Source organism: Eucyclogobius newberryi, unplaced genomic scaffold (genome assembly GCF_026437365.1).
Source record: "Eucyclogobius newberryi isolate DKJ021-1_F unplaced genomic scaffold, fEucNew1.0.hap1 SCAF_10, whole genome shotgun sequence".
Classification (NCBI taxonomy): Eukaryota; Metazoa; Chordata; class Actinopteri; order Gobiiformes; family Gobiidae; genus Eucyclogobius; species Eucyclogobius newberryi.
The window spans coordinates 35,496,125-35,507,010 of NW_027315724.1; the positions used below are offsets into that span (position 1 = coordinate 35,496,125).

Consider the following 10,886-nt stretch of genomic DNA (forward strand, 5'->3'; position numbering starts at 1 on the left):
GTGTGTACATGTATCTGTGTGTACATGTAACTGTGTGTACATGTAACTGTGTGTACATGTGACTGTGTGTACATGTATCTGTGTGTACATGTAACTGTGTGTACATGTATCTGTCTGTACATGTGACTGTGTGTACATGTATCTGTGTGTACATGTATCTGTGTGTACATGTAACTGTGTGTACATGTATCTGTGTGTACATGTATCTGTGTGTACATGTATCTGTGTGTACATGTAACTGTGTGTACATGTATCTGTGTATATATATATCCAGCCGTAAACAATAAAGAAAACAAAAAATAAAGAAAAGCATTATATTTTATTATCCCTGAGGGGCAGTTTGAAGACCACACACACTAAAGAACACTCAGAATAAGAACAATACAATTGAAAGGTTCAAAATGCCAGTGGCAGCAGGAATAAGAGAGTCCCAGTATTTATTAGTTCTGGATCAGGAGGTTCTATATCTCCAACTGATCCAAAGACAAATGTATAGAACACATTCTTTCACAAGTATTACACGCTGCAGCAGCATCTTCAGTACAGGTCATCTTCAGTACAGGTCATCTTCTGATCAGGTCATCTTCTGATCAGGTCATCTTCTGATCAGGTCACCTTCAGGTCCACAGCTCCTTCTCACCTCGGCCCAGAGGAGCACAAACCGCATTTAAAAAGTACTATTTCACCTCGTTTGCACTTCAGTCATTAGTTTGGATCTATTATGGTCATGAGCTGTTGTTCCGGCAGATGCTTCTGCTTTTCCTGCAGGACGGTAAACAGCGCCCTCTAAAGGAAGGTCCCTTCTACAACCGCCTGGACAAATTATAATGAATTAACTTTGTTTAAAAGTATCAATACTAAAGTATCACAGGCGGCCGTAGAAGGGAACTTCCTTTAGAGGGCGCTGTTTACCGCATCTCTTGACTTTACAGGTTATAATGATATATTATGAGATAAACATACATAACCCTAAACCATGTCTACTGTGTTCTAGTAAAAAACAACATTAGAATCATAAAAAGTTGATTAAAATTGTTGTGCACAAAGAGCAACAGAAAAAATATGTTTCTTACAATTGGCTACATAGAATACGTACATTAGTCACGTCTACAGTACAATTAGAGTTTCCTGTAGCATCACGTGTCATTTGTTCATTTGATTGAATTGAGAATAAAAAAGCACTTACAGCATTCTCTTATTTTACACATGTTATGTATTTGATAATAATCCATATGTTTCCTGTAATGATTCAGTGATTTAAATGTATATAACGTTTGTGTGTATGTCATAATCAAGCAGAACTAACATATGGATCATGTTCAAATGAAAACCAGGATCCAGGTTCTCCCGCTGCAGCTGCCGTGTCTCATCAGGAGAACACGTCGCTTAAACTGGTCCAAAAGCTCAACGTCACTTGTGTTGAACTGTGCGTTTCATGTAATGGATTTCAAAAGACGGTCCACAGTTCTGCAGAACATGGTGGACTTCTCTGAGGGTTTAGAGCGGAGGAACCATGGGAGGAACATGTGGTCTCCCATAGAGGGGCGTGGTCAAAGGTGTACGTACACTTGTAAAGAACCTAATGTCATGGCTCTTTTGAGTTTCCAGTTATTTCTACAACTCTTGATTTTCCTCTAAAAGACTGATTGGAACAGATACATCATTGTCACAGAAAAACACTCATGAAGTTTGGTTCTTTTATGACTTTATTATGGGTTAACCGAAAAGTGACCTAACCTGCTGGGTCAAAAATATACATACAGCAAGGCTAATATTTGGTTACATGTCCCTTGGCCCTTTTCCCTCACGCTTTTGGTTGCCACCCACAAGCTCCTGGGTGAATCTTTGACCACTCCTCTTGACAGAATTGGTGCAGTTCAGTTAACTTTGGCTTTCTGACATGGACTTGTTTCTTCTGCATTGTCCACATGTTCCCGATGGGGTTTAAGTCAGGTTTAGGCCACTCTAAAACCTTCATTCTCCATTCAACACTTTTGATGTGTGTTTGGGGTCATTGTCCTGCGCCTAAGACCCAACCTTCGATCTGATGATTTTAGGTTTTCTTGAAGAATTTGAAGGTAATCCTCCTCCTCTTTCTTTATCCCATTTACCCTCTGTAAAGCACCAGTTCCATTGCTAGAAAAACAGCCCCACAGCTTAATATTACCACCTCAGTGTGTGACGGTAGACATGGTGTTCTTGGGTTGAAGGCCTCATCTTTTCTCCTCCAAACATATTGCTGGTCATTGTGCCCAAACAGCTTGATTTTTGTTTCGTCTGACCACAGAACTTTACCCTAGAAGGTTTCATCTATGTTTTCATCTTCGTCCACCTTAAGGCTCGACTAAAGTTTGCTGCTGATCACAGCAGTTCTAATTCTTGGCAGATCTAATTTTTGGTGGTTCTCGGTCGACTCTTCACCCTCTTGATTCCCCCAGCAGCAGGTGAAAGCTTGAGTTTTCTCCTCGATCGTGGCAGTGACAAAACAGTGCCATGGACTTTATACTTACAAACAATTGCACTGTTGCTCTTGGACCTGCAGCTGCTTTGAAATGGCTCCAAGTGACTTTCCCGACTTGTTCAAGTAAATGATTCGCCTTTTCACATGCTAAGCTCCTTTGACTTCATCAATGTAGCGTTCGTGTCCAACGAGCCTCAGAAAAGTCACCAGCTGAAGTCACTCAGAATTACTCACAAGGAGTTAAGAGATTCTAAGTCGCCAAAATTACTAATTAATGTTACTGTATGTATATTTTTGACCCAGCAGATTTGGTCACTTTTTCTGTTAACTCATAATAAAGTCATAAAAGAACTACATTTCATGAAAGTTTTTTGTGACAAAGAAGTATCTGTTCCAGTCAGTCTATCAGACAAAAATCTGAGTTGTAGAAATAACTGGAAAATATAGCCACAAGAAACAATGATCGGCCCTCGCCACCTGACAACGCAAGAGGAGTGGGCGCTAACGCGCCCCAATTTTCCTTTTATTACACCTATTGTTGAATCCGCTATCACGTCTTCTCCGCTTTGCTTTACGCTACGCCGTAACAAATATGACATGAGTCTCATAGACTTTTTTGATCGGGCTGCAAAAAGGGAATTCTGTACCAAATTTCTTAAAATTCCGAAAAACTAAATATTTTTCTCTCCATATACATTTTATTTTACTCTGTAGGGGGCGCTGTCACGCCAAATTCATTTGTTTCACTTTAAGTAGGCTTTGCCCGTTACAACGGTAATGTTCAGTAATCAGTGGGTGGAGCAGTGCGTTAGTGTTTGGAAGTGGGCGAGCGCTTTGCAGCCTCACAGAAATAACTAAAGAGAGCCATGACATTATGTCCTTTACAAATGCATCAACACAAAAGTTTACATACACGTGTGGTCTGTGCTTGACATCTGCCTTTTGTTTAAGTTGCTAATCCTTAATTCAAAAATGAAAGGAACAAATGACACGTTTTATTACTATATCTGAAGCATCACGGAGAGGAAAGCAGCGGCCACAAAACCAACTCCAGCCTTGAACGTGACACCTCCACCTGAAAAACACGAGAGCGAGATCAGAAGTCTAACCAATGACCTCCAGAGGTCTAACCCACAACCTCCAGGTGTTTAGTGTTTAACCCACAACCTGCTCGCTGAGGGGAGGAGACAGGATAACCACTCTGCCACACTCACTTGCCACTTCCAGGATGATCACTCTGTCGGGCTCTGCAGAGGAAACGTCCCTCTTCATGCGGTGCGCTGATTGCATGATGTGGAAGTGGTAGGTCCCGTTATCGCTGGGCTGGACATCACGCAGGATCAAGGACAAGTCTTGGACTTCAGTCTGGTCCTGTGACTTGAAGTGGACTCGCCCGTCGTACTGGGGGTTCTGGTGGTGTGGGTGGCCCATGCCGTGCAGAAACACAAACTGCTCTGGGTCGTCAGCGCGTTTCAACATCACAGAGGTCACAGCAAAGTTCACCGGTGGTATCGGCAGTACCACGTCTTTCCCTGGGAATGCCTGTATCGTCTCAGGTTCTGGAGCCTTTGGAGGTTCTGGGACACAGGGACCACAAGGTTACACATGTCATGGAATTTTCTGAGTCTAGAGCAGCTGGCAGGCTCTGTACTCTTTTTTTGGATCAAAAGAAAAGGTTTCATGTGGCCAGTTTTTGAAGACAACACATTTCAACTTACACCTGAATGGAATGGTTTGAGGGCAGCAGCTTTTATACTGAGCTCTGATTGGTCTTGCCCAAAACAAAAACAAGTCATTCTCAAACTGCTGATCTGGTCTAACAACAGATATTCCTGCTCCTCTGGTCTGCGTAAGCCTGGCCCTGTGGGAGGAGTTTCTTGATAGTTGATCCTCGGCCGCTCCTGGCTTCAATCCTCACAAAGAACTTGGAACACTACCTCCCATAAAGTCTGATGTCAAAAACAAACAAGTCACATCATCAGTCTCTTCAAATGAACTGAAATGTTTCACCATGTGACCACCGCCTGAACCCACATACCCCACGATGGTGGCTCCATCCCTCGTACTCTTCAGTTATCTGTGTTTTGCATCTTCCTGAGGAGCTTCTCCTGGTGTTCTGAGCATGTGTTTTTTGCCTTCATAAGTCATCAAAGAGTCGCTTTCTCCTCTTGAGCTCCTCACAGATGTGGTGGAACTTTACTCACTGTTGACCAACCTCGTATGAAATATCTGGAGCAAAGAAGACTCACTTGCCTTTGTACTGGAGGTCCCTTTGTACTGGAGGTCCCTTTGTACTGGAGGTCTCTTTGTACTGGAGGTCTCTTTTGCAGCCTCCATGACACGTTCCTTCACACAAGTTGCTGGTCTTGGTTGGCCCAGGCGATGTGCTCTTTCTGTCTTCAATTCCAGAGCCTGAGATGAGCTCTGGGACCATCTTCTCCAGAGAACTTTCAGTATCATCTCCTTCCTCTCCTTCTGGGACGCCCACAAGTCTGAGGTTGGGTCTACGGGACCTGGACTCCAAATCCAGGATATTACTTTTCCTCTTCGTCTGCAGCATCATCAGCTGGGCCCTCATCACCTCCACCTCGGCCCTCAGTATCTGCAGCTCATCAGTTTCCCCCCCACCTCTTTCAGCTCCTAATATCGCAAATGATGATGAAGGGAAACTATTATTATGTGTATGTTCAGGAAATAATATGTTTCTATGTTTTAAGAGAAAAAGTTGTTCTTTTCATGCCTTGTTCTGTAGAGGGCCATTGTCCACGACTCCTTTACTTTCTACTTGTTTCAAGTTTTGACAGTTTTAAATATTTGTGAAAATATAAATATTTAGATTCTAGGTTTGTTTTTTCTTTCTTTGGCATGAAAGCCGTAAACTCACCGGGGTCGCGCACTGTGAGATCGATTGTTCTGATTGGCTTTGTGTTGTACAGAGAGCGTTTTCTGACATGTGAGTGGCCAACGACGTGGCACTCGTACCGCCCACTGTCCTGCTTGGTGAGGCCGCGCAGGGTGATTGACAGGTCGCCGCTCTGGAGGGTGGGGTCTTTGAGCTCTACTCTGGATCTGAAACGTGGGTGTTGATAGACCAGGTAGGGCCGCCCGTCTCGGTACAGGAACATGTAGTCACGCTCCAGGTCGGATCGGGTCCACTCCAGAACCACGTCCTCCAGGTCAGTGCCTGGAGGGGCGGAGCAGGTCAGGACCACCTCTGAACCTGAGTGAGCCTCCAGAGACACAGAACCTGCAGAATACAAAAACATAAGAGTAAAGCAGAGTTCAGACCTCTGTGATGAAAGTCTTGCCCTGCTGGGATCTGACCTCTGACACCAGCAAAACTACACGAACTTGAAACATCATTCCTTTTTCCATATTTTAAACCTTCTACTGTATTGAGACCTTCAAGCCCACACATTCTCATTCCCTTGACACCAAGGACTGGAATCTGGATTTTTTACCACAAGGAAAAAAAATGTATACTTTTTTTTGCCATATAAGATAAGATCGCCCAACGTTACCCAACCCTAACCATCACCTGAAATAATATATCCTCAAAAATAAACATTTGCCTAAAAAGAATAGAACGCTGATCTCTGCCACAGACAAAATGCCAAACATTAAAAACTGAGCCAAACACTCTTCCAGCACAACCACTGGAGAAAATGATGATCTTCAGAATCAACCTTTGACATCAGAGCCGAGTCGAGCCGAGTCGAGCCGAGTCGAGGTGAGTCGAGCCCAGAGAAGGAGCTTCTGCTGGACCAGGACGTGAAGCTGCTGGAATCATCAGAGAAGCTCAACGGACTGAAGGAAACCTCAGAAAAGAGATCGGATTCAAACCTTTAGACCTGGTTCAGTCCTGGTTCAGTCCTGGTTTGGTGTTGGTTCAGAAAGAGACAAGCCAAGTGAGAGACATGGAGTTATACACAGACCGTCACCTCGATTCTGGACCCCAGAAACTAGACTTCCTGTCTCTGCGAACACTAACATTGTTATTGCTCGTCATCATGGTAATTTGTTATTGAAATAAATGAAAAATATAATAATATTAAGCCCTAACCCTAACCTTAACGCTAACCCCTAACCTTAACCCCTAACCTTAACCCTAATAATAATAATAATAACTTTTCTTTATATAGCGCTTTTCAATGACTCAAAGGCGCTGAACATATATAAAAAAGGGGGTGTATTAACAGACAGGGGGGGACAACACGTACAATACACAGTAATATACAGATAAAATGAACAAGACAGAAGAAGTAGACAGAAAAAGATGGGGATGTAACAGGGGGTAGAAGAGTAGGCAATGGGGTAGAGGAGGCTAGGGGTAGGGGAGGTCATAGGCTTGGGTGAAGATGTTGCGCCCTCTGCTCCGACAGTTTGGGAGAGGTACGTGGTGCTTTTTGAATGGGAAAAGTGAAAGGCAGAGACGGTCACGTCTTTACTCTTCCGTTTTATTTCAGGAAAGAACACTGAAAACTTTGCGCAGGCGCATATTACACATTTCCGCCAGCCAATAGAAATAAACATTTTTAACAGGTTATATGTACATTTTTATCATTTACACTTTTTGTACTGAACACAGTCTTGACCACAATAATTAACTAAAAGGTGAAAATAGTGTATTGTGACAAATTTCAAATCTGTGACTCACTTTTTAACCTGTCACAAAGAGGTATGTTTTTAGGCGGGCTTTGAATGTTGTGAGTGAGGGAGAGTGGGACAGGTCGGGGGAGGGAGTTCCAGAGTCGGGGTGCTGTTCGGGAGAATGCTCTGTCGCCAAAAGTTTTGAGTCGGGATGTTGGTGCAGCCAGGGTGAGAGAGGAGGAGGATCGGAGAGCTCGGGAGGGGCGGTGGGGGATGAGGAGGTCAGACAGGTAGGGGGGGGCAAGGTGGTGAAGAGCTTTGAAGGTGAGGAGGATAATAACCCTAACCTTTTGTAGAGAATTAGCTGCGAGACAGAAAATCTTTCCAGAATCGGGGTGACGGTCTGGGTAAAACCGCATGTAAGCGAGAGTGATGGAAATATAATATAACATAATGTAATATAATATAATAAAATGTCATATCCTATCATAATATGATAATATAATATAATACAGGATGTTGATATTTTAAAAACTCTTCCTCTTCCGTCATCTGCAGGTGTTTTTATATGAAACATGTCACGTGATCAGGGTTGTTAGATAAGTCTGATAAATAAACCAATCAGAGTCTGTTTCCAGGCAGAACTCATCTAAAAAGTTTCCACTAATGTCACTACATATTTAAATAAACCGGTTTGACTGGGTTTATGTGGCAGTTTAAGATCAGAACTCTGAGTAATATGTTGACTTTTATATGACTTTTATTTGTATTTCAGTTACAAAATAAAAGTGTGAAGCTTCATCTCATCTTATTGGTTTATAACAAGACAAACAAAGAGTCAGAGTCTGGAGTAGACTTTAGACAAAGTTACAGAAAACAAAGAATAACAATAATACATATATATTTATATATATATATATTTAAGTTACTGTAGTTTTGTTCACATTGTGTTAAAACAGTAACTTTCTGTTTCTATTCCCACAGTTTTGATATAATAGGATATAATGACATTTAAAAGAACATTTACTGTAAAACACAATATCACATGCGTCTTGGTTCAGCTCAACTGCTAAAGACTTAATTTAGTCCTAGTTAAATTAGGTTAAATTCTGGTTTAAGCCACAGTAAAGATTCTAGTTGATTTGATTCTGGGTTTAGTCCTGGTTTAGACCTGGTTTAGTCCTGGTTTAGACCTGGTTTAGACCTGGTTTAGACCTGGTTTAGTCCTGGTTTAGGCCTGGTTTAGACCTGGTTTAGACCTGGTTTAGACCTGGTTTAGACCTGGTTTAGACCTGGTTTAGTCCTGGTTTAGGCCTGGTTTAGACCTGGTTTAGACCTGGTTTAGACCTGGTTTAGTGGTAAATGTCTGACCTGTTGGGTTGGTGGAGCTGGTCAGAACGGTCATCCACAGCAGCAGCAGCAGAAGTTGAGTCCTGTGCTTGACCCATGGAGAACAATGTGGCAAGAGAGTCATCACCAGTTGGGAAAGTCAGGTTGAGAGGACGAAGGTGAGTCCAGCACCAGGCGAGAATCCAATTTAAACTGCGTAGCAACTGCGTATGTGTAATATAAGGAAGGAGCAAGAGAACGGGGGAGGAGGGAGGGAGGAGGAGGGAGGATGGAGGAAATAGAGAGCTTAGGAGCGAGTTCAGTGGAAATGACTAAACCAAACAGAAATACATTTAAGATTTTACAAAAGTATTGTCTAGTTTTTTATTCTTATGATTTTTTGTGAATGGTTCTCCTTTAAAAATAAATTCTGGTAGAAAATAAAGAAGTGAGAGACGTGTTTGAGTTTGTTCCTGAAACACGCTCCATAAGTCTGAGTCCGTTTGATCAAGTCCGAGTCAAGTCCAAGTCCAGACCTGTTTATTTCCTGTTTCAACGTGACAAGTTTAATGTGTGTCAAATGTCTCTTTGTGAAATGACTCAGAGGAAACTTCACACAAACTGCTACTTTACTGACGTTAAACTGTGATAAATAAAGTTTTATCCCACCAAACAAAGTAATACTAATAAAATAAGACGTGTTAAATGCGTTGCCCCGCCTAAACAAGCAACAGATGTGGCACAAAGTCAACAGATGTGGCACAAAGTCAACAGATGTGGCACAAAGTCAACAGATGTGGCACAAAGTCAACAGGTGTGGCACAAAGTCAACGGATGTGGCACAAAGTCAACAGATGTGGCACAAAGTCAACAGGTGTGGCACAAAGTCAACGGATGTGGCACAAAGTCAACAGATGTGGCACAAAGTCAACAGATGTGGCACAAAGTCAACAGGTGTGGCACAAAGTCAACAGATGTGTGTGATAGAAAATAGGCCATGTCATGTCATTGTATCGATGTTGTTTTGCTGTGTGCGGATAATATATGAATATGAGTTAGTGATAAATGTGGTCCATACTCTGTATCGTGGAGTCATAGGTCAGGACCTGGATTGAGGGTCAGGTCACCTCTGCATGAGATCATCTTTGCTCCTGTGATGATTGTTCTATCTCTTTTGGAGCTGATTTGATTATGATGATGTGTGTGCGTGTCAATGTTTGTCACTGCCTTTAAAAGCATGTGTATTGTCATTGTTCTGGAGGAGCATGTGTATTGTCATTGTTCTGGAGGAGCATGTGTATTGTCATTGTTCTGGAGGAGCATGTGTATTGTTCTGCAGGTCAGGGACAGAAACCTTTGTTAGGGACAGTGTTTATTTACCGTGCACGAGTGAGTAAAGATCCACCTTTTGAGAAACACAAACTCTGTTCTGTTTCGTTTTTTCTTTGGTGATTCTTTGCAAAAATTCCGTAACATTTGGCACAAAGTCAATGGGTGTGGCACAAAAACAGATTTAAGTTCTGTTTTGACTGTAATCTCGTTTTAACTTTCTCGGCGGCCCCAATGGTCACTTGTCGAAACTACATCCTCTTTGTGAGTTTTACTTTCGTTTCTGTGGAAGTCAGAACCGTTTCTTGGAAAAGGAGTGTCAGAGGCGCGTGTGACTGTGAAACCGACATGACACAAACAGATATATGCGCCGTGGTCAAAGTATGTACCATAAACCAGTGAATAATACTGTAGTTGTAAAAAATAAACACTGACAAAATAAAAGGCACGAATGAGAAAAACGACTCAATTCAGAAGGACAGAACATGTGTGTTTGTTTGTTTTCATTTTTATTAATTTATTTGTTTTGTTCCAAGCTCCACATTAAATCAACGGGTGACTTCTATTTTGTGTGTATTATTTGAGCACAGGTTTTATTTCATGCCTAATTTACCTGAAACGATTGCTTCAGTTCTTTAACGTGACCTTGAAACACCTGCACGACTCCAGTGAGAGAAAAGTGACATGTCAGGTCTGTGGAGGGACACATAACGTTGCTGTTATGCCGGTAGGCCAAGTCACAGCAGTTGTAGTTCTATGATCATCTACGAGGTCATGTAAAGTCCACTGCAGGCTGAAGGCTCAGATCACTTTATGTTTGTGCTTATCACCAACACTTATCATTTATTAACATTTACAACATAACGGCCACATTTGTGTTTAAAAATGCAGTTGTACTTTTGTGTGTGTGTGTGTGTGTGTGTGTGTCTGTGTGTGTGTTTCTGTGAATGTGTGTTTGTGTGTGTGTGTTTGTGTGTATCTGCTCGTGTACGTGTCAATTACTTGGATGATTGATGTGCCTGTGTCTTATAATGTAAATAGTGTACATATGTCTAACTTCTATATAAAATGTTTGCTTGTTTTTTATTCCCTGTTTTAGGCTGGAACAGCTGACATGGCACAACAGGCGAAAAATAACTTTTGGTTAATTCAGACATTTTTACATTAATGTTTATTA

At 42.0% G+C, this 10,886-nt stretch overlaps 1 protein-coding gene across 1 annotated transcript; it reads right to left on the bottom strand.

Annotated features, from left to right (window-relative positions):
- Nucleotides 1–300: 300 nt before the first annotated feature.
- LOC140368826 (uncharacterized) lies at nucleotides 301–5,742 on the bottom strand. The gene is made up of 3 exons (XM_072455941.1): nucleotides 5,346–5,742; nucleotides 3,676–4,038; nucleotides 301–3,536 (listed from the first exon to the last, which is right to left on the bottom strand). Exons 1-3 carry the CDS (start codon nucleotides 5,725–5,727, stop codon nucleotides 3,463–3,465), a joined length of 819 nt encoding a protein of 272 aa, XP_072312042.1. The 5' UTR covers nucleotides 5,728–5,742; the 3' UTR covers nucleotides 301–3,462.
- Nucleotides 5,743–10,886: the final 5,144 nt, after the last annotated feature.